This window comes from Nerophis lumbriciformis, linkage group LG16 (assembly GCF_033978685.3).
Source record: "Nerophis lumbriciformis linkage group LG16, RoL_Nlum_v2.1, whole genome shotgun sequence".
Taxonomy (NCBI): Eukaryota; Metazoa; Chordata; class Actinopteri; order Syngnathiformes; family Syngnathidae; genus Nerophis; species Nerophis lumbriciformis.
Window position 1 is genome coordinate 24,567,099 of NC_084563.2, and position 24,584 is coordinate 24,591,682.

Genomic DNA, 24,584 nt, shown 5'->3' on the forward strand with positions numbered 1-24,584 from the left:
ACGCCGCCGAGCAAGATGGGAAATTGCCTCGCAATCGGCACCCGTGTGGCGGGAGCGGCGTGCTGCGTGTGAAGATGGAGTCTGTGTCACACCATAAGTGGAATATGGCGGCAGACGTGACTGTGCCTTCCACGCCGCCATCAACGCCGCGTGGAATTGTGCTCGTCGCAGCAGCGAGCGAGTAACCAGTTGATGGAAGCGCAGGCGCGAGGTCTCGATGATGATGCTAACGTCCATGTGAGTATTCGCGAACGAATCGACTTGTTTGAACGGTTCTTTTAAGTGAACAATGACAACCGTTTCGCAGTCGGGAGCCGTTAGTTTGAACATGCAGATACAATGTCAACATTATTTTTATTTTGTTTATGTATTTTGATTTTATTTAGTTACTTTTTTTCATTTGGATTCACTTTCACGGTTGATTCTTCTGATGTACGCTACAATTTTTTATTTGCATTTTTATTATAATATTATTTACACTTTTGTACGGAGGCCCTAAAGGGACATGGGGGAAAAACATTTTTTTATAATTTTATTTTATTTAATTTTTTATTTTTTTTTAGACATGTATCTGGTGCGCACGAGAAACTATCTCGTGCGCACCAGATACATGTATGTCTAAAAAAAAAAAAAAAACTTTTTTTTTTTTTTTTTTTTTTTTAAATAATTTTACAAAAAGAAACTTTCTCGTGTCACGAGATACATGTCTACAAAAATTTTTTTTATAAAAAAAATTATAAAAAATAAAAATTCCCCCATGTCCCTTTAGGGGCTCCGTACTTTTGTAAACATATATACAGTTTATTTATTTGTATCTGTATTATTAAACCGCTACAAAGTTCTTTAGGTTAGGGGAAATTACAAATAGGAATATCACTGTCAACGGATGGGGAAAGGGGACCCCCTTTGGGAATATTTACAGTAAAAATAAATAATAAATAAATACAATTAATTAATTAATTTACAAAAAATAATAATATTTTTTCTACCAATACAGTCGTATTTGTGTAAATGTACACATCTTATCTTATAACGGCTACCAGTGATTATTTTGTTGCTAAAAAATAAAAAATAACAGTTAAAAGAAAAGAGCTATAATAACGAGCAATATTTTGAACTGCTCTTTTAAAGAGCCATGAATCCCATCTCTGGCCGTGAATCTTTGGGTACGATTTGATTCGATTCTTGGGGGGAACGATTCGATTCAGAATCGATTCTCAATTTAAATTCAATACTTTTTTAATAACAGTAAGTGCCACTTGTATGATTAACTACATTCCTAACACATAAGTTAACTTTCAGTTTCGATCCACACCAGATGGACAAAAGCATATGTGGAGAGCGACCATTTTCTGGTATTGCTATAGGGATTGAAAGTGTGACGTGGAAACGCATTGCATTGTAGGTTTTACTCCTCCCAAATGTTTTAAATAAATATCCCGAATTACCCAGAATTCCTGGTTTTCCAGGACACTTTGCCCATTGACAATTTATGGGCCAATTTTCAAACATGCACATCTCCCACAATTTGAACAGTTCCACCATACACACACTCCACTCACCTTGGACAATCAAACTACCAATTTCCAAGTTTAAAAAAAATTCCAGGAATTCCCAGAATTCCTGTTTTTCCAAGGCCCTATTTTCCCCTCTTCCTGGAAAGTTTCCACAGTCCACATATTTCAACCGTTTTCAACCATTCCTCCTTCAAAACATTCCTCTTAGGACAACACAAGCTCCTATTTTTTTGTACAAATTCCTGGTTTTCCCAAAATTCCAGGAGTTCTGAGATACCCATCCTCAATTCAAACTGTTACTACGTCAGCATTTTTAACCGATTCCAAAAAATCCAACACCAACCCATTGATATCATTTCGGACAATCGTGCTAGTATCAATATTTTCCAAAATTCCCAGTTTTCCCCAAATTAAAAAAAAATACCCAGGAAATTCCCATTCAAATGTATTTCTACAACAGTAGTTCTACAACACCCTAAATTCTTAAACTTTTGGGCCGTTTTTAAACTTGATTCCGACCTTTCAGCCATCCACACACACTACTTTCCCGATATATTGAACGCAAAACATGTTTTCCCTTTCCCAAAATTTCTGTTTTTTGGGGAATTTTCTCCCAATTGACAATGAATTGGCATTATACAATCTACTGCATATCCCACATTTTTCACCCGATTCGAACCGTTCCACCATCCACACAGCAATCGAACTACTATTTTCCAAGTTCATTTTGCAAGAATTCCTGGTTTTCCAAGGCCCTATTTTCACCTCTTCCTGGAAAGTTTCCACAGTCCACATAGTTCAACCGTTTTCGCCCATTCTCCTTCAAAACATTCCTCTTAGGACAACACAGGCTCCTATTTTTTGTACAAATTCCTGGTTTTCCCAAAATTCCAGGAGTTCTGAGATACCCATCTTCAATTCAAACTGTTACTACGTCAGCATTTTTAACCGATTCCAAAAAATCCAACACCAACCCATTCATATCATTTAGGACAATCGTGCTAGTATCAATATTTTCCAAAATTCCCATTTTTCCCAAAATTAAAAAAAAATACCCAGGAAATTCCCATTCAAATGTATTTCTACAACAGTAGTTCTACAACACCCTAAATTCTTAAAATTTTGGGCCGTTTTTAAACTTGATTCCGACCTTTCAGCCACCCACACACACTACTCTTCACACTAACTTTTTTAGCTATTTGTACTCTTTTTTTTTTTTTTTTTCTCTCTCTCTCTAATTCCCCAGCCATACACCTCAGTCATACAACTTGGTATGTGACACAAGCCAACTGTTAGCATGGTAACGTTAGCTTGCTAAAATGCTAACATCAGCTTGCTAACTTTTTGAGCTGGTTTTACAACTGTTTACCCCAGAGTCATATAACTTGGTATGTGGCACTTGTTAACTGTTAGCATGCAAACGATAGCATGCTAGCAAGCTAACGTAAAAGCATGCTAACTATTTCATCTAATTTTACACTTTACCTATTTCCACAGTTGTACACCTTAGCGTCATATAACTTGGTATATGAAATGTGCTGACTGTTATCATGCTATCGTTAGCACACATGCTAAGTGTTAGCATTTTTATGTAAACATGCTACTGTTTTAGGCTAGCTCTGTGGCTCATTTTGTATGGTTAGACCTAAAACTCACAGATTCAGACACTCGGCACCGTCTTCCAAGTACGGCGGCTTCCGACGACCCCCGGCCATAGGTCCAGATAGCAAGCCCATCAAAATTTTCGCGGGAATTTTCTAGTTATTATTTCTATTCTATACTTACATAGTAAAAAAAACACCAGTAAAAATGTTAGAAAAAAGGGCCAAAAAAAATCAGTATGTAGTGAGAAAAATCAGAAATGTTATTACTAATAATTAATGTGCAAGACCTCCTTCTACCATCTCAGGAACATTGCGAAACTCCGCCCCTCACTCACTCTCTCTGATGCCGAGAGGCTCGTCCACGCCTTTGTCTCCTCCAGGCTAGACTACTGCAACGCACTTTTTGTCGGGATCCCCAGCAAGAACACCCAGAAGCTGCAATACATACAGAATAGTGCTGCTAGGATCCTGATGAGTGCGGAAATATGACCATATCACACCAACTCTCAAATCCCTTCACTGGCTTCCTGTTCCACTCAGGATTGAATTCAAAGTCTCCCTACTAACCCACCAGTGCCTCCATGGAAATGCCCCCCTCTACCTCAAAGAACTACTCACCCCCCAAATCCTCCACACGACACCTCTGCTCCGGACAGGCTATGGGAGACCGGGCTTTCTGCTCCGCCGCTCCCAGTGTGTGGAACGCTCTCCCTGACCACCTTAGGGCACCACAGACTGTGGATGCTTTTAAAAAACGCTTAAAAACCCTTCTTTTTAAAAAAGCCTTTTTTTAGACACATGCATACTAGTTTTAGCTATTTGGCTGTTCTAGTTTTTATTTTTAGTTATTAGGGACCGAGTCCCTTTGGGACAGAGGACCCTATTGTATTTCTAGCGTTTTATTATTATACCGCCGCCTCTTTGAGCTGTAATTTGACCCCCTTAACATGCTTCAAAACTCACCAAATTGGACACACACATCAGGACTGGGGAAAATTGCGATCTAATTAAAAAACCAAACCCCAAAACTCAAAATTGCGCTCTAGCACCCCCTAGGAAGAAAACATAGACAAAACTGCCTGTAACTCCCAGTAGGAATGTTGTAGAGACATGAAACAAAAACCTCTATGTAGGTCTCACTTAGACCTATATTTCATACACTGACAACCCCCATAAAAATCAACAGGAAGTTTGCAATTCCCCATTCAAAACAAAAGTTGTGTAAAAACAGTCACCTTTTTTCAAACATTATCTCCTCTGAGCGCTTTTGTCGTGTCGGCTTCAAATTAGCACAGGAGAGAGATTGAACCCTACTGATTAAAAGTTGATGAAAGAGTTTTAATTACTGCTCCGGTTTGGATTTTATGAGCCTTTAAAGTCGGTCCCGTCCATCGCTGCTTGCAGCTTTAATTTTTTATTATCTTTTTATTTATTTTATTTTTTTTTAATACACTGTAGCACTGTGAGGTTGTTTACTCAATGTAAAGTGCTTTTTACAAATAAAATCTATTATTATTATTATTATTATAACGATATACTTCTTTATTACGAAGCTGACACAATATCTGTGTTTAGCATTATTTTTTTATTTAAAAAATATCAAATTGGCTGCAGCATTCTTGGTGGAATAATTTTAGACACCCCTGAACTAAAATATCAAAAGTATGGATATTTTGATTTGAGAATCAATATTAGAGCAAAAAGATCGGGCTTTCTGCTCCGCCGCTCCCAGTCTGTGGAACGCTCTCCCTGACCACCTGAGGGCACCACAGACTGGATGCTTTTAAAAAAGGCTTAACAGCCCTTCTTTTTAAAGAAAGGTAAAGGCGGTATCAATATCTCAGTATCAATATTTCAGTATTGACATCTCGGTATCATCACAGCCCAGGTCTGGGACTTTCCTTTCAGTCTGTTGGTCGCAAAAAGCCTCTTTGGGATTCCAGAAAGAATTTGTCCCACGTCCAACATGGCTGTGGCGGCGGCGGCGGCACGTCCCTGGGCGCTTTGTCACCCTTCAGCTCTCATCCCGCCTTCCCGCTGAAAGCCTCTTCTCCCCGCCGCCGCTCCAAAACCACCTCGGACAAATTAGATTTAGCAGCCCGCTGCCGCCGTTCCCGGGGAAGAAAACAAATATTGTTCTAATGGTAATAACATCTATTTGGAGCGCTTTGAAGGAGACGCCCGCCGCCCCATTCTTATTCATGAAGGCCGCGCTTATGCAAATGAGCGCAAACGAGCCGCTCCGCCGGCCGGCGTGCGGCCTGTCAATCATCGTTAGCCGCTACAAGCGCTAGCGCTGACAAAGACGCTCTGACAAATTGTCCCCAAAGTCACATTTGACAGCATTTTATGATTAATGGACTTGATTATGGACAAGTGTCTCCACCACTCCTTCCGGAACTTTCTGCCGCCAGCGGGAGGACGGCAGGAAGTGAATTGGAATTAGCGCGGACACCACGTCCCTTCAGAATAAAAAAGACTAATCATCCACACGCCCGCTTCTCTCGCAGCTTTGAACGAGCCCACCATCGACTACGGCTTCCAGAGGTTACAGAAGGTCATCCCTCGCCACCCTGGAGACCCCGAGAGGTTACCTAAGGTCAGTGCTTAGTCAGCAGGTGAAAGGTCAAACACACCAACATTTTGTAGCTACTATCTTCTACCTGCTATGTTGTTCTATGTTCCACCTTCTTGGTTTCACCTTCTTTCACCTTGCATACAAGGTGGAACATAAAAGCTAGTACATGTACTGCCAATACCTAGTGTGTACTACCTTGTGTGTTCTTGCATACAAGGTAGAATACAAGGAGGAACATAAGGTAGTACATGTACTACCAGTCTGTACTGTCAATACCTAGTGTGTTCTACCTTGTGTGTCTACTATCTTCTACCTGCTATGTTGTTCTATGTTCCACCTTCTTGGTTTCACCTTCTTTCACCTTGCATACAAGGTAGAACATACAAAAAGGAACATAAAAGGTAGTACATGCACTACTAGTCTGTACTGCCAATGCCTAGTGTGTACTACCTTGTGTGCCCTTGCATACAAGGTAGAACATAAAAGGAGGAACATAAAAGGTAGTACATGTAGTACCAGACTGTACTGCCAACACCAAGTGTGTACTACCTTGTGTGTCCTTGCATACAAGGTAGAACATACAAGGAGGAACATAAGGTAGTACATGTACTGCCAATACATAGTGTTCTACCTTGTGTGTCCTTGCATACAAGGTAGAACATACAAGGAGGAACATAAAAGGTAGTACATGTAGTACCAGACTGTACTGCCAATACCTAGTGTGTTCTACCTTGTGTGTTCTTGCATACAATGTAGAACATACAAGAAGGAACATAAGGTAGTACATTTAGTACCAGACTGTATTGCCAAAACCTAGTGTGTACTACCTTGTGTGTACTTGCATACAAGGTAGCACATACAAGGCGGAGCATAAAAGGTAGTACATGTAGTACCAGTCTGTACTGCCAATAGCTAGTGTGTACTACCTTGTGTGTACTTGCATACGTTGTTTGTGCTATCTTGTTTGTTCTTCCAAATACGTCTATCTTGTTTGTTCTACCACTTATGTCCTACCTTGTATGTCTTACTTCATATGGTCTACTTCATATGTTCTACCTTGTATGTCCTACTTCATATGGTCTACCTCAAATGTTCTACCTTGTATGTCCTACCTCATATGTTCTACTTCATATGGTCTACCTTGTATGCCTTACTTCATATGTTCTACTTCATATGTTCTATCTTGTATGTTCTACCTCATATGTCCTACCTGGTATGTTCAAACTCATATGGTCTAACTTGTATGTCCTACTTCATATGTTCTCCTTCATATGTCCTACTTCATATGTTCTACTTCATATATCCTAACTGGTATGTTCTACTTTGTGTGTTCTACCTGGTATGTTCTACTTTGAGTGTTCTACCCGGAATGTTCTACTTTGTGTGTTCTACCTGGTATGTTCTACTTAGAGTGTTCTACCCGGTATGTTCTACTTTGTGTGTTCTACCTGGTATGTTCTACTTTGAGTGTTCTACCCGGTATGTTCTACCTGGTATGTTGTACTTTGAGTGTTCTACTCGGTATCTTCTACTTTGTGTGTTTTACCTCGTATCTTCTACTTTGAGTGTTTTACCCGGTATGTTCTACTTTGTGTGTTCTACCCGGCATGTTCTACTTTGTGTATTTTACCTGGTATGTTCTACTTTGTGTGTTCTACCCGGTATGTTCTACTTTGTGTGTTCTACAAACCCCGTTTCCATATGAGTTGGGAAATTGTGTTAGATGTAAATATAAACGGAATACAATGATTTGCAAATCATTTTCAACCCATATTCAGTTGAATATGCTACAAAGACAACATATTTGATGTTCAAACTGATAAAAAAATTTTTTTTGCAAATAATCATTAACTTTAGAATTTGATGCCAGCAACACGTGACAAAGAAGTTGGGAAAAGTGGCAATAAATACTGATAAAGTTGAGGAATGCTCATCAAACACTTATTTGGAACATCCCACAGGTGTGCAGGCTAATTGGGAACAGGTGGGTGCCATGATTGGGTATAAAAACAGCTTCCCAAAAAATGCTCGAAGTCCTTCACAAGAAAGGATGGGGTGAGGTACACCCCTTTGTCCACAACTGTGTGAGCAAATAGTCAAACAGTTTAAGAACAATGTTTCTCCACATTTCAAATTGTTTTTGGAAACATTCAACATTGTGTCATCCAGACCAAAGGGGAAGCGAACCATCCAGACTGTTATCGACGCAAAGTTGAAAAGCCAGCATCTGTGATGGTATGGGGGTGCATTACTGCCCAAGGCATGGGTAACTTACACATCTGTGAAGGCACCTTTAATGCTGAAAGGTACATACAGGTTTTGGAACAACATATGCTGCCATCTAAGCGCCGTCTTTTTCATGGACGCCCCTGCTTATTTCAGCAAGACAATGCCAAGCCACATTCAGCACGTGTTACAACAGCGTGGCTTCGTAAAAAAAGAGTGCGGGTACTTTCCTGGCCCGCCTGCATTCCAGACCTGTCTCCCATCGAAAATGTGTGGCGCATTATGAAGCGTAAAATACGACAGCGGAGACCCCGGACTGTTGAACGACTGAAGCTCTACATAAAACAAGAATGGGAAAGAATCCCACTATCAAAGCTTCAACAATTAGTTTCCTCAGTATTCCCAATCGTTTATTGAGTGTTGTTAAAAGAAAAGGCCATGTAACACAGTGGTGAACATGCCCTTTCCCAACTACTTTGGCACGTGTTGCAGCCATGAAATTCTAAGTTAATTATTATTTGCAAAAAAAAAATAAAGTTTATGAGTTTGAACATCAAATATGTTGTCTTTGTAGCATATTTAACTGAATATGGGTTGAAAACGATTTTCAAATCATTGTATTCCGTTTGTATTTACATCTAACACAATTTCCCAACTCATATGGAAACGGTGTTTTTACTTTGAGTGTTCTACCCGGTATGTTCTACTTTGAGTGTTCTACCTGGTATTTTCTACTTTGTGTGTTCTACTCGGTATGTTAACGTGGAGGTGGATGTCATCACATGGAAGTAAAAGTCTTTATCCCGCCTGGCAAGAGGAAGATGGCGGCGTGGTTGAGTGTAGCGAGGTGAAAGGTCAGAGTGAAGCGGCGAAGGTGGAGTGCTTTAAAGGAACGTCAGGAGAACCAAGGCCTGCTGGCTATGACGAGATTATCGCGGAGGCGAGCGGAGGCAGATTGTGCGAGGCGAGGCGGCAGATGGGCTGTGACACAGAACGCAGCTGCCAAATTGAAGCCATTTATCAAAAGGTGACACCAGAGAAAAAGCAGTTTGTTTGTAAATTGATGCTAATAGTGAGCGCAGGTCGCGTGGCCGCCATGATGGCGAGCCTTCACCTCTTCCTCCTCCTGAATATTTATGTCGTCAAAGAAAGCCAATAAGGCGCCGCATCCTTCTTCTTCCTGTTGTTGGCTGGCAGCCGGCGAGGTGGCGACTCGCGTGTCGGCGGCAGCGGGGAGCGCGTGACCGCACAGCGGGAGGGTTAACTCCGCCTGTCACTTCACTTTTCTTTTCACTCGCCGCCTCGCCAGCGGCGATGGAGTGCGACGCTCTGATGGGACGTTTTTCTTTGTGGGCAGATTGATTCCTTGTCGGGCACCATGTGGACGATTACACGCCGCTCGCCCGGGACGCCGCGATATAACACTCATCTGGTTTAAGCAGGGGGCGGGTGTGGTTCCTGTGTCGGGTGTGGTTCCTGTGTCGGGTTCCAACATGTCATGTGTGTAATACAAAGTGCGGCACGGGGGCCACTTGTAGCTCATTTTTTAAACGGCTTGTTAGCATTCTAATATTAGCATGTTAACTTTTGTGTCCATTTTGCAAGTATACGCCATCCATCCATTTTCTACCGCTTGTCCCTTTTGGGGTCGCAGCTGCATTCGGGCGCCTCAGCGTCAAATATTTTGGTACTTGATGCATGTTAATGTTATCAGGCTAGCATTTTAAACACATTTTTCTAGTACCCACCTCAAAGTAATATATTTTTGTACTTGACACATGTTAGCATTTTTGTATGCTAACATTAGCATGCTAGATTTTTATTTTTTATTTTAGGTAATTTAGCAGGTATACACCTCAGCGTCAAATATTGTGGTACTCGATGCATGCTAATGTTAGCAGGCTAGAATTTTAAACACATTTTTCTAGTACCCACCTCAAAGTAATATATTTTTTTACTTGACACATGTTAGCATTTTTCTTTGCTAACATTAGCATGCTAGATTTTTTTTTATAGTTAATTTAGCAGGTATACACCTCAGCATCAAATATTTTGGTACTTGATGCATGCTAACGCTAGCAGGCTCACATTTTAAACAAATATTTTCAGGTACACACCTCAGAGTGATATATTTTCGTACATGACACATGTTACAGTTAGCATGTTAGCAAGCCAACATGAGCATGTCAATTTTTTTTAGCTAATTTATTAGGTACACACCTCAGTTTCATATATTTTGTTACTTGACAACTGATACTCTAGCATGCTTGCTTTTGTTTTTTTACACCTCAGTCATATTTTGGTACTTGATCCATGCTAAGGCTAGCAGGCTCGCATTTTAAACAAATATTTTTTAGGTACACACCTCTTAGAGGACCGTATTTTTCGGAGTATAAGTCGCACCGGAGTATAAGTCGCACCTGCCCAAAATGCATAACAAAAAAGGAAAAAAAACATACATAAGTCGCACTGGAGCCCGGCCAAACTATGAAAAAAAATGCGACTTATAGTCCGAAAAATACGGTAATATATTTTGGTACATGACGCAAGTTAGCATGCTAACAGTAGCACGCTATTTTTTTTAGCTTATTTATAGATCTCATATATTTTGTTACTTGAGGAATGATACCTTTTAGCGTGCTAACGTTGGTATTCTTGCTTTTATTTACACATCAGTCATATTTTGGTACTCGATGCATGCTAACGTAAGCATGCTTGAATTTTTTAGTTAATTTATCAGGTATAGACCCTAGTGTCAAATATTTTGTTACTTGACGAACGATACCTGTTATCATGCTAATGTTAGTACGTTAGCTTTTTTAGCTAATTTTGTAGTTATACACCTCAGTCATAGTTTGGTACTTGATGCATGTTAACATTATCAGGCTAGCATTTTAAACACATTTTTCTGGTACCCACCTCAAAGTAATATATTTTTGTACTTGACACATGTTAGCATTTTTGTATGCTAACATTAGCATGCTAGTTTTTTTTTTTTTTTTAGCTAATTTAGCAGGTATACACTTCAGCGTCAAATTTTTTGGTACTTGATGAATGCTAACGCTAGCAGGCTCGCATTTTAAACAAATATTTTTTAGGTACACACCTCTTAGAGTAATATATTTTGGTACATGCCGCAAGTTAGCATGCTAACAGTAGCACGCTATTTTTTTTAGCTTATTTATAGATCTCATATATTTTGTTACTTGAGGAATGATACCTTTTAGCGTGCTAACGTTAGTATTCTTGCTTTTATTTACACATCAGTCATATTTTGGTACTCGATGCATGCTAACGTAAGCATGCTTGATTGTTTTAGTTAATTTATCAGGTATAGACCCTAGTGTCAAATATTTTGTTACTTGACGAACGATACCTGTTATCATGCTAATGTTAGTACGTTAGCTTTTTTAGCTAATTTTGTAGTTATACACCTCAGTCATAGTTTGGTACTTGATGCATGTTAACATTATCAGGCTAGCATTTTAAACACATTTTTCTGGTACCCACCTCAAAGTAATATATTTTTGTACTTAACACATGTTAGCATTTTTGTATGCTAACATTAGCATGCTAGATTTTTTTTTAAGCTAATTTAGCAGGTATACACAAATTTTTTGGTACTTGATGAATGCTAACGCTAGCAGGCTCGCATTTTAAACAAATATTTTCAGGTACACACCTCAGAGTGATATATTTTGGTACATAACACATGTTACAGTTAGCATGTTAGCAAGCCAACATGAGCATGTCATTTTTTTAGCTAATTTATTAGGTACAGACTATAAAAATGGGACCCATTACCTCCCTGCTTGGCACTCAGCATCAAGGGTTGGAATTGGGGGTTAAATCACGAAAAATGATTCCCGGGCGCGGCCACCGCTGCTGCCCACTGCTCCCCTCAGGGTGATCAAGGGTGATGGGTCAAATGCAGAGAATAATTTCACCACACACTCCTCAGTTTCATATATTTTGTTACTTGACAACTGATACCTTTTAGCATGCTTGTTTTTGGTTTTTACACCTCAGTCATATTTTGGTACTTGATGCATGCTAACGCTAGCAGGCTAGCATTTTAAACAAATATTTTTTAGGTACACACCTCTTAGAGTAATACATTTTGGTACATGACGCATGTTAGCATGCCAACAGTAGCACGCTATTTTTTTTTAGCTTATTTATAGATCTCATATATTTTGTGACTTGAGGAATGATACCTTTTAGCATGCTAACGTTAGTATTCTTGCTTTTATTTACACATCAGTCATATTTTGGTTCTTGATGCATGCTAACGTAAGCATGCTTGCTTTTTTTTTTTACCTAATTTATCAGGGATAGACCCTAGTGTCAAATATTTTGTTACTTGACCAACGATACCTGTTATCATGCTAATATTAGTATGCTAGCTTTTTTAGCTAATTTTGTAGTTATACACCTCAGTCATAGTTTGATACTTGATGCATGTTAACATTATCAGGCTAGCATTTTAAACACATTTTTCTGGTACACACCTAAAAGTTGTATATTTTTGTACTTGACACATGTTAGCATTTTTGGATGTTAACATAAGCATGCTAGATTTTTTTTTTTAGCTAATTTAGCAGGTATACACCTCAGCGTCAAATATTTTGGTACTTGATGCATGGTAACGTTAGCAGGCTATCATTTTAAACACATTTTTCTGGTACCCACCTCAAAGTAATATATTTTTGTACTTGACACATATTAGCATTTTTGTACATTAACATTAGCATGCTAGATATTTTTTTTTAGCTAATTTAGCAGGTATACACCTTAGCGTCAAATATTTTGGTACTTGATGCATGGTAACGTTAGCAGGCTAGCATTTTAAACACATTTTTCTGGTACCCACCTCAAAGTAATATATTTTGTACTTGACACATGTTAGCATTTTTGTATGCTAACATTAGCATGGTAGATTTTTTAGGCTAATTTAGTAGGTATACACCTCAGTGTGATATTTTTGGTATTCTACTCACGCTAACTGTAAGCATGCTATTGTTAGCATGTTGTCATAGCACTGCAAACTCGTATTTTTTGTTACTTGACGCTGTCTGGCCAGCGTGCTAACTGTTAGCATTTCAGTTCTGCCTCGGCTCTTCAGCATTCACAGGAAATGTTTGTGCTACTTTGAAAAATAATCTCTATATTGTTCTGGTTTTGAAGATGGAAACCAGCACAATGGCCGCCGCATCCTTTGATTTGTCGGTCCGTGGCCCTCAGTGGGAAAAGTGGGGCCCCCATATGTAGTACGACACACTACCAATGCAGTCCACGCAGCGCTTGGTGATGTTTGAGTATTCATGTGGTGACACACGCCAAACATCTTTGGGGTCAAGACGGTGTGTTCCGGTGGTTGACCCGGGTCCTGGCCGCAGGGAGGGGTCCCGTGCAGACTCGTTAGTTGTGAATGAGGACAATAATGAGCAGATTGTATTCATGAGATGAATGAAATTAACCCTCGTCGTTAGAAGAGCTCTGATAATCGCTCATCTGGACCCGCCCCCTCCCCCTCCATATTCCAGAGGAGCAGCTCCTCGCCGCCGCCACCGTGCCGGGGGTGATTTATCATTGTTAAGGCCGCTGTCTGATGGCGCCTCCTCGGGGGTCACGCTCGTCCCTGATCGGCCGCACCTCCTCCAGCACCGAGGCGGCCCCCCTAATTAAGCCCCCAGAAAGCAGAATAGAAAAGGCCGGGGAAGAATATCTGGGGTGACGGACAGGACAGGAGGGAGCGGGGCTATTCTTCTGGCTGTACCTCGAATTTATACTCCTGGTAACCATGGCGACGCAGGTCATCGGCCATCTTTGCTTCAACACACATCTTTACACGTCACACTGTTGTTTTGATTCTGCTTGTCGTCATGGTGACAAGTGGCGTGCTTAGTGGCGCAGACACAGAGGTGAGAGTGGAGGTGTGTGCAGAGGAAGGTGTAATACCCCTGGGAACACCAGCAGAGGTCTCCACCTCCCTGATGATGCTTCTCCTCTGGGAATCATCAAGATGCTTCCTTTTTTCCTTCTCTCCTTTCCTCATCTCCTCCTGTCCTTATTTGCTCCTTACATATAGACTATTTACTTCTTCTCCCCTTATTGCTCTTTTGCTTTGGCCAACATTTGTCTTCTACTTTACATGTTCTACCTAATACGTTCTACTCTGTGTGTTTTTTTGATTGATTGATTGAGACTTTTATTAGTAGATTGCACAGTGAAGTACATATTCCATACAATTGACCACTAAATGGTAACACCCCAATAAGTTTTTCAACTTGTTTAAGTCGGGGTCCACTTAAATTGATTCATGATACTTTGTGTGTTCTACTTCATATGTTCTACTTATTATGTTCTACCTTGTGTGTTGTACTTTATATGGTCTACCTAATATGTTATACTGTGTGTGTTTACCTTGTGTTCTACCTTGTGTGTTCTACTTCATATGTTTTACTTTGTGTGTTCTACTTCATATGTACTACTTAATTTTCTACTTCATAACTTTTACTTTGTGTGTTCTACTTCATGTGTTCTACTTTATGTTCTACTTCATATGTTTTACTTTGTGTGTTCTACTTCATATGTTCTACTTCATATGTACTACTTAATGTTCTACTTCATGTTTTACGTTGTGTGTTCTACTTCATATGTTCTACTTTATGTTCTACTTCATATGTTCTACTTCATGTTTTACTTTGTGTGTTCTACTTCATATGTTCTACTTTATGTTCTACTTAAAATGTTTTACTTTGTGTGTCCTACTTCATATGTTCTACTTCACATGTACTACTTAATGTTCTACTTCATATGTTTTACGTTGTGTGTTCTACTTCATATGTTCTACTTCATACAGTATGTACTACTTAATGTTCTACTTCATATGTTTTACGTTGTGTGTTCTACTTCATATGTTCCATTTCATATGTACTACTTAATGTTCTACTTCATATGTTTTACGTTGTGTGTTCTACTTCATATGTTCTACTTTATGTTCTACTTCATATGTTTTATTTTGTGTGTTCTACTTCATATGTTCTACTTTATGTTCTACTTCGTATGTTCTACTTCATATGTTCTACTTAATATGTTTTAATTTGTGTGTATATTTTGTGTGTTCTACTTTATGTTCTACCTAATATTTTCTACTTACTTTGTGTTTCCTACTGTTGTGTGTTCTACTTTATATGTTCTATTTAAAATATTCCACCTTGTTTGTACTACTTTGTGTGTTCCACTTTGTGTGTTCTACTGTCTGTGTTTGCTTTGTGTGTTCTAAATGGTGTGTTCTACCTTGTGTGTTATACTTTGTGTGTTCTACCTTATGTTCTATTTAAAATATTCTACATTGTGTGTTATTTGTTTGTGTGTTCTACCTTGTTTGTTCTATATAGTGTGTTCTACTTTGTGAGTTTTACCTTATGTTCTATTTAAAATATTCTACATTGTGTGTTCTACTTTTGTGTGTTCTACCTTATATGTTCTATTTAAAATAATCTACATTGTTTGTTCTATGTTGGGTGTTTACTTTGTGTGTTCTACTTTGTGTGTGACCTTATGTTCTATTTAAAGTAGTCTGCATTGTTTGTTCTGCCTTGTGTTTTGCTTTGTGTGTTCTACTTTGTGTGTCCTACCTTTTTTGTTCTACTTTGTGTGTTCTACTGTCTGTGTTTACTTTGTGTGTTCTAAATGGTGTGTTCTACCTTGTTTGTTCTACATAGTGTGTTCTACCTAATGTTCTTTTTAAAATAATCTACATTGGTTGTTCTATGTTGTGTGTTTACTTTGTGCGTTCTACCTTGTTTGTTCTACTTTGTGTGTTCCACTTTGTGTGTTCTACTGTCTGTTTACTTTGTGTTCTAAATGGTGTGTTCTACCTTGTGTGTCTACCTTGTTTGTTGTACGTAGTGTGTTCTACCTTATGTTCTATTTAAAATATTCTACATTGTGTGTTCTACTTTTGTGTGTCCTATTTTATATGTTATATTTAAAATAATCTACATTGTTTGTTCTATGTTGTGTGTCGTACTTTGTGTGTACTATCTTGTTTGTTCTACTTTGTGTGTTCCAGTTTGTGTGTTCTACTGTCTGTGTTTACTTTGCGTGTTTTAAATGGTGTGTTCTACCTTGTCTACCTTGTTTGTTCTACACAGTGTGTTCTACCTTATTGTCTATTTAAAATAGTCTACATTGTGTGTTCTACTTTTGTGTGTTCTACCTTATATGTTCTATTTAAAATAATCTACATTGTTTGTTCTATGTTGTGTGTTCTACTTTGTGTGTACTACCTTGTTTGTTCTACTTTGTATGCTCCACTTTGTGTGTTCTATTGTTTGTGTTTACTTTATGTTTTCAAATTGGTGTGTTCTACCTTGTGTCTACCTTGTTTGTTCTACATTGTGTGTTCTACTTTGTGTGTTCTACTTTTGTATGTACTACCTTATATGTTATATTTAAAATAATCTACATTGTTCTTTGTTGTGTGTTTACTTTGTGTGTTCTACCTTGTTTGTTCTACTTTGTGTGTTCCACTTTGTGTGTTCTGTCTTTGTTTACTTTGTGTGTTCTACCTTGTGTGTCTACCTTGTTTGTTCCACATAGTGTGTTCTACCTTATGTTCTATTTAAAATATTTTACCTTGTTTGTTCTATTTTGTGTGTTCCACTTTGTGTGTTCTACCTTGTGTGTCTACCTTGTTTGTTCTACATAGTGTGTTCTACTTTGTGTACTACCTTATGTTCTATTTAAAATATGCTACATTGTGTGTTCTACTTTTGTGTGTTCTACCTTATATGTTGTATTTAAAATAATCTACATTGTTTGTTCTATGTTGTGTGTTTACTTTGTGTGTTCTACTTTGTGCGTTCTACCTTGTTTGTTCTACTTTGTGGGTTCCACTTTGTGTGTTCTACTGTCTGTGTTTACTTTGTGTGTCTACCTTGTTTGTTCTATATAGTGTGTTCTACCTTATGTTCTATTTAAAATATTCTACATTGTGTGTTCTACCTTATATGTTATATTTAAAATAATCTACATTGTTTGTTCTTTGTTGTGTGTTTACTGTGTGTGTCCTATTTAGTGCGTTCTACCTTGTTTGTTCTACTTTGTGTGTTCCACTTTGTGTGTTCTACTGTCTGTGTTTATTTTGTGTGTTCTACATAGTGTGTTCTACTTTGTGTGTTCTACCTTATGTTCTATTTGAAATATTCTACATTGTGTGTTCTACCTTGTGTGTTCTACTTTGAGTGTTCTGCTTTTGTGTGTTCTACCTTATATGTACTATTTAAAATAATCTACATTGTTTATTCTATGTTGTGTGTTTACTTTGTGTGTTCTACTTTGTGTTCTACCTTTATGTCCTATTTAAAATAATCTAAATTGTTTGTTCTACCTTGTGTGTTTGCTTTGTGTGTTCTACCTTATTTGTTCTATTTAAAATAATCTACATTGTTTGTTCTTTGTTGTGTGTTTACTTTGTGTGTTCTACTTTGTGTTCTACCTTTATGTCCTATTTAAAATAATCTAAATTGTTTGTTCTACCTTGTGTGTTTGCTTTGTGTGTTCTACCTTATTTGTCCTATTTAAAATAATCTACATTGTTTGTTCTTTGTTGTGTGTTTACTTTGTGTCTTCTACCTTATGTTCTATTTAAAATAATCTACATTGTGTGTTCTACATAGTGTGTTCTACCTTGTGTGTTCTACATAGTGTGTGCTACCTTGTGTGTTCTACCTTGTGTGTTCTATGTGTGAAAGTACGTGATTGGTGGACAGCTCCTCTCTAATTGGACAGAAGTAGTTGAGTACAAACAAAAAAGGTGGGCGTGGTCAGAGTGTCACATGACTGTGTTGCAGGAAGTGCTGTTGAAGCGTGCGGCCGACCTGGTGGAGGCGCTGTACGGGATGCCTCACAACAACCAGGTGAGTGTGTGACCTGTGACCCCGGCAGGTGACCTGTGACCCCGGCAGGTACTTACTCAGGAAGTGTTTCCACCGCACAGGAGATGATCTTGAAGCGAGCGGCGGACCTGACGGAGGCGCTCTACAGCGTGCCACGCTCTCACAACCAGCTGCCCTCCCTGGGAGGCTCCGCCCACTCGGGCATGATGGCCGTCAACTCCTTCAGCAGCCAGCTGGCCGTCAACATCTCCGAGGCCTCGCAGGCCGACCAAGGTGACCTACCTGTCATTGTGGGAGGGGCCTGTGGCGAGGCTGACGTGCGCCCTCTCCCCCGCAGGTTATTCCCGTAACTCCAGCAGCGTGTCTCCTCGTGGTTACGTGGCCAGCTCCACGCCGCAGCAGGCCAACTACTCCTCCATCAACGGCTACGGCGCCGCCGCCATGGGCAACCTGGCCGTGCCCGGCTCGCCCGGCTTCCTCAACGGCTCCGGCGCCAACTCCGCTTATGCAAGTGAGTCCCGGGCGGGAGCTCGCCGCTGGGGTTGCGGGGGGTGCGGAGTCAAAAAAAAGGGGCGGGGACAAAACTACGATGGGCAAGCCTCGGCAGACAGAATACAAACCCCGTTTCCATATGAGTTGGGAAATGGTGTTAGATGTAAATATAATCGGAATACGATGATTTGCAAATCATTGTATTCTGTTTATATTTACATCTAACACCATTTCCCAACTCATATGGAAACGGGGTTTGTACTTCCATCAGTGCACTTCAGCAAGTACACTGAGCACACCAGACAGAATACTTCCATCAGTGCACTTCAGCAAGTACACTGAGTACACCAGGGGGCCTCCTAAGTGCATTCTAATATTAGAATGCTAGCTCCTTTGCCACTTATGCAGGTATGCTAGCATGCTAACTTTGCTTTTTCAAGCTAATTTTTTAGCATCATATTAGCATGCTAACTTTAGCATTTGAAGCACATTTTCTCAGGTACACACCTCAGAGTGATATACTGTGGTACTTAACACATGTTACAGTTAGCATTTTAGAATGCTCACCTTTTTTAACCTAATTTACAAGGTATTCATTTCCCTAATGCTAACTGTAAGCATGCTGTTGATAGCATGCTAGCTTTTTTAGCTAATTTACCAGGTATTCATTTCCCTAATGCTAACTGTAAGCATGCTATTGATAGCATGCTAGCTTTTTTAGCTCATTTACCAGGTATTCATTTCACTAATGCTAACTGTAAGCATGCTACTGTTAGTATGCTAGCTTTTTTTAGCTAATTTAACCGGTATATATTATACACCTCAGTGTCATTTATTTCTGTATTTCACTAATGCTAACTGTAAGCATGTTATTGTTAGCATGTTTGTATAGTACTGTTAGCATGCTAGCCTTTTTTAGCTAATTTACCTGGTATTCATTTTCCTAATGCTTACTTTAAGCATGCTATTATTAACAAGCTAACTTTTTTAGCTAATTTAAGTGGTATATAATATACACCTCAGTGTCATTTATTTCTGTATTTTACTAATGCTAACTGTTAGCATGTTTGTATTGTACTGTTAGCATGCTAGCCTTTTTTTTAGCTAATTTACCAGGTATGCACAGTGTCAAATACTTTGGTATTTCATCAATGCTAACTGTAAGCACGCAATTGTTGGAACGTTAGTGTAGTACTGTTAGCATGCTAGCGTTTTAGCTAATTTACCAGGTATTCATTTCCCTAATGCTAACTGTAAGCATGCTATTGTTAGCATGCTAGCTTTTTTTTTAGCTAATTTAAGCGGTATACAATATACACCTCAGTGTCATTTATTTCTGTATTTCACTAATGCTAACTGTAAGCATGTTATTGTTAGCATGTTTATGTACACAATTGTCGGAATGTTAGCATAGTACTGTTAGCATGCTGGCTTTTTTAGCTAGTTTACCAGGTATATATCTCAGTGTCATATATGTTTGTATTTCACTAATGCAAACAGCAAGCATGGTATTGTTAACATGTTAGCATAATACTGTTAGCATGCTAGCTTTTTTAGCTAATTTAAGCGGTATATAATATACACCTCAGTGTCATTTATTTATGTATTTCATCAATGCTAACTGTAAGCATGCAATTGTTGGAACGTTAGCATAGTACTGTTAGCATACTAGCTTTTTAAGCTAATTTACCAGGTATTCATTTCCCTAATGCTAACTGTATGCATGCTATTGCTAGCATGCTAGCTTTTTTTAGCTAATTTAAGCGGTATATAATATATACCTCAGTGTAATTTATTTCTGTATTTCACTAATGCTAACTGTAAGCATGCTATTGTTAGCATGTTTATATACACAATTGTCGGAACGTTAACATAGTACTGTTAGCATGCTGACTTTTTAGCTAGTTTACCAGGTATATATCTCAGTGTCATATGTTTTTGTATTTCTCTAATGCAAAAAGCAAGCATGGTATTGTTAGCATGTTAGCATAATACTGTTAGCATGCTAGCTTTTTTAGCTAATTTATGCGGTATATAATATACACCTCAGTGTCATTTATTTCTGTATTTCACTAATGCTAACTGTAAGCATGTTATTGTTAGCATGCTAGCCTTTTTTTTTTTTAGCAAATTTACCAGGTATGCACAGTATCATATATTTTGGTATTTCATCAATGCTAACTGTAAGCATGCAATTTTTGGAACATTAGCATAGTACTTTTAGCATGCTAGCTTTTTTAGCTAATTTACCAGGTATTCATTTCCCTAATGCTAACTGTAAGCATGCTATTGCTAGCATGCTAGCTTTTTTAGCTAATTTAAGCAGTATATAATATACACGTCAGTGTCATTTATTTCTGTATTTCACTAATGCTAACTGTAATCATGTTATTGTTAGCATGTTTATATACACAATTGTCAGAACGTTACCATAGTACTGTTAGCATGCTGGCTTTTTTAGCTAGTTTACCAGGTATATATCTCAGTGTCATATATTTTTGTATTTCTCTAATGCAAACAGCAAGCATGGTATTATTAGCATGTTAGCATAATACTGTTACCATGCTAGCTTTTTTAGCTAATGTAACCGGTATATAATATACACCTCAGTGTCATATAGTTTTGTATTTCTCTAATGGGGACGGCGTGGCGCAGTGGAAGAATGGCCGTGCGCGACCCGAGGGTCCCTGGTTCAATCCCCACCTAGTACCAACCTCGTCATGTCCGTTGTGTCCTGAGCAAGACACTTCACCCTTGCTCCTGATGGGTGCTGGTTAGCGCCTTGCATGGCAGCTCCCTCCATCAGTGTGTGAATGTGTGTGTGAATGGGTAAATGTGGAAGTAGTGTCAAAGCGCTTTGAGTACCTTGAAGGTAGAAAAGCGCTATACAAGTACAACCCATTTATCATTTATTTATTTATTTAATGCAAACAGCAAGCATGGTATTGTTAGCATGTTAGCATAATACTGTTAGCATGCTAACTTTTTTTTTTAAATCTAATTTAACAAGTATACACCTCAGTGTCATATTTTTTCGTATTTCACTAATGCAAACAGCAAGCATGGTATTGTTAGCATAGTACGGTTAGCATGCTAGCTTTTTTTAGCTAATTTACTAGGTATATATCTGTGTCATATATGTTTGTATTTCACTAATGCAAAAATAAGCATGCTATTGTTAGCATAATGCTGTCATCATGCTAGCTTTTTAGATAATTTTAACAAGTATACACTTCAGTGTCATATCTTTTTTTTCACTAATTCAAACAGTAAGAATTGCTCATTTTTAACATGTTAGCATAATATGATTAGCATGCCAGATTTTTTAGCTAATTTAACAAGTATACACCTCTGTCATATATTTTTGTATTTCACTAATGCAAACAGCAAGCATGGTATTGTTTGCATGTTAACATAGTACGTTTAGCATGCTAGCTTTTTTTTGTGAGCATAATGCTGTTAGCATGCTAGCTTTTTAGCTAATTCAACAAGTATATACCTCAGTGTAATATATTTTTGTATTGCACTAATGCAAACAGCAAGCATGGTATTGTTGGCAAAATACTATTAGCATGCTAATTTTTTTTTTAGCAATTTAACAAGTATGCACCTCAGTGTCATATATTTTTGTATTTCACTAAAACAAACAGTAAGCATGGTATTGTTAGCATAATACGGTTAGCATGCTAGCTTTTTTTTAGCTAATTTACTAGGTATATATCCCAGTGTCATATATGTTTGTATTTCACTAATGCAAAAATAAGCATGCTATTGTTAGCATAATACTGTCATCATGCTAACTTTTTAGCTAATTTAACAAGTATACACCTCAGTGTCATATATTTTTGTATTTCACTTATGCTAACTGTAAGCATGCTATTGTTAGCATGTTAAGATTATACTATAAGCATTCTGGCTTTTGCAGCTCATTTTGGTACTTGACACCATCTGGCTAACTGTTAGCATTTCCATTTGGCTCGGTCTCTTCAGCATTCACATCAAATGTCGAGCAAAATAGCATTTTCACCTTCTTTTGAAAAACAAATCTACCTAATGTTCCGGTTTTGAACATGGCCCCCGCCACCTTTGACTGGTCAGTCTGTGGCCCTCAGTGGGAAGAGTCTGGGGGCCCCCCTGGTGTCCACTGTGTACTTAGTGATTGGGGTGCACTGACCCTTCAGCGCTTCTTCTTCTCTCCATTTTTGGGAGAATTGCACCAACTCCATTGAGTGCGCCCCCAAAGGTTGAAGTGGAAGCACATAAGACACGCCTCAGCCCGCTCTGTGATTGGTCGTCCAGTCACCGCGCCTTGACTCCTCCCTCCCATTAGCCCCACCCCTCCTCCCCCCTCCCCCCACTAACATCGTCACGCCATCCTTCACGCCAACAACACCCGGTTAGCGTCGGGGAGAGAGCCGCTACGGTGGCCTCCCGTCGGAGTTATGGATCAACTTTGTGGGACGTCAGGGAGCCATCCTTCCCCCCTCCCCCCCATCCTCCTCATCCTCCCGCCACTCGCTCGGTCCCTGCGTCCCGTGGTCCTTCCTCACCGTCTTCTTCCTCCTCTCCCGTAGGCCCTTACTCATTCTCTCCTGTCCATATGGTCTCCGCAGTCAAACAGAAGAGCGCCTTCGCCCCCGTCGTGCGGCCACAGACCTCGCCGCCCCCCGCCTGCACCTCCTCCTCCAATGGCGGCAGCCTGCAGGGTGAGCATAGCGCCCGCCCCTCCCCCTTGCCCCGCCCCCCACCAATGCACGGCGAGGTCAAAGTTGATCCATAACTTTCGAGGTAGTCGGTCCAGGCTGCGGGAGTCTTCCTGGGACGGCGGCGGCGGTGATGGCGGCGGCGTGGTTGTCATGCCGACGGTGACTCGTTGTGTTTGTGTCCTTGCAGCCATGGCCGGTCTCATCGTCCCTCCCATGTGAGCAGACTCCGCCCCTTCCAACCGGATGGATGCGAGTAGTAACACCAATTTAGGGGGGCTCGGGGTGTTCTTCATCACGATGGAAGACGTGGAAAAATCTCCAACCTTCTCCTCCACACCACCACCGTTTCCAACCGTTTTCAGTCCAAGTCGAGTCTTCCGGCGTCTTCTTCGGCGGCATCCGGAGGAACAGGAAGTTCCCTCCATCCCAGCCGGGAAAACTGGAATCCTTTTCTTCTTCTTCTTCTCCTTCTTCTTCTTCTTCTTCTTCTTCTCGTGCTTCTTTTCTAAGTGTTTATAATCCGCATTCGATGTTTGCAAACACCTCCTCGTCTTTTATGATTGTACAAAAATCGACTTTTTGTAAAAAAAAAATTACAAAAAAAAAGTCCTGACATCATCTGGTCTCCTGGTCACCACAGCGCCCCCCACTGGACGCCACCTTCCCACTTTTTAACGTTTTTTCTCTTTTTTCTCGACTTTGGCGAGGCGACTTTTGTACGAGGTCACGCCGTGAACACGTCCTGCCAGTGCAATGCAGCTTCTCCAAGCAAATAACACAGATATATGAAATATATACGGGAAATAAACAAGACGGCTGCAGAAAAAGGTGGATTACAGGAAGTGAGCGTTGAACTTCCTGTTTGTTTTTCAGCGTTTTTTCTTTGTGTGACAAAAAAGAAAAAAGTTTATGAAAGCACAAAGTTGACCACTTCCTGTGTACATACGTGTGCATGTTTGTTTGTTTCCTGTGATAATGACGTGCTTTTTGTACAGAAACTTCAATAAAGATGACATCACCTGACTTCTCTCACTTGTCTATTTGTATACGCATTTGTTCATCTATATGCTTATATACACATTTATATATACATATCTATATTTAGCATCTATATACTTATCTACATAGCAACATATCTGTACTCATATCTATCATTTATGCACGTTTCTATAGAGCTATATATCCCTACACATATTGATGTAGCTATATATATATATATATATATATATACATCTGTCTATATGTGTCTAAATGTACAGTACGTATACAAATGTATACAGTACACACACGCACATATATATATATATATATATACATATGTGTAAATAAATATGTATATATACGTATATATGTGTATATATATATATACATATATTTATATATACACATATATAAATGTATATATGTACACATATATATACATATGTATAAATAAATATGTGTGTATATGTATATATACATATATTTATATATACACATATAACTTTGTATATGTACACATATTTACATGTGTGTGAATAAAAATATATGTGTATATATATATATTTATACAT

General features: G+C 39.1%; 1 protein-coding gene across 2 annotated transcripts in view; it reads left to right on the forward strand.

The window, feature by feature from the left end:
* LOC133617114 (transcription factor COE1-like) overlaps positions 1-24,046 on the forward strand; it is a 148,572-nt gene extending 124,526 nt beyond the window's left edge. Inside the window, exons 12-17 of one of the 2 annotated variants that reach the window (XM_061976844.2) lie at positions 5,632-5,720; positions 17,789-17,854; positions 17,935-18,106; positions 18,171-18,344; positions 22,900-23,031; positions 23,219-24,046. In XM_061976844.2, coding sequence (XP_061832828.2) covers positions 5,632-5,720; positions 17,789-17,854; positions 17,935-18,106; positions 18,171-18,344; positions 22,900-23,031; positions 23,219-23,250 — 665 coding nt within the window. In that variant the 3' untranslated portion in view covers positions 23,251-24,046. The remainder of the gene's footprint in view (positions 1-5,631; positions 5,721-17,788; positions 17,855-17,934; positions 18,107-18,170; positions 18,345-22,899; positions 23,032-23,218) is intronic. The other variant, XM_061976845.2, reaches the window with a different exon arrangement.
* The last annotated feature ends 538 nt before the right edge of the window (positions 24,047-24,584 follow it).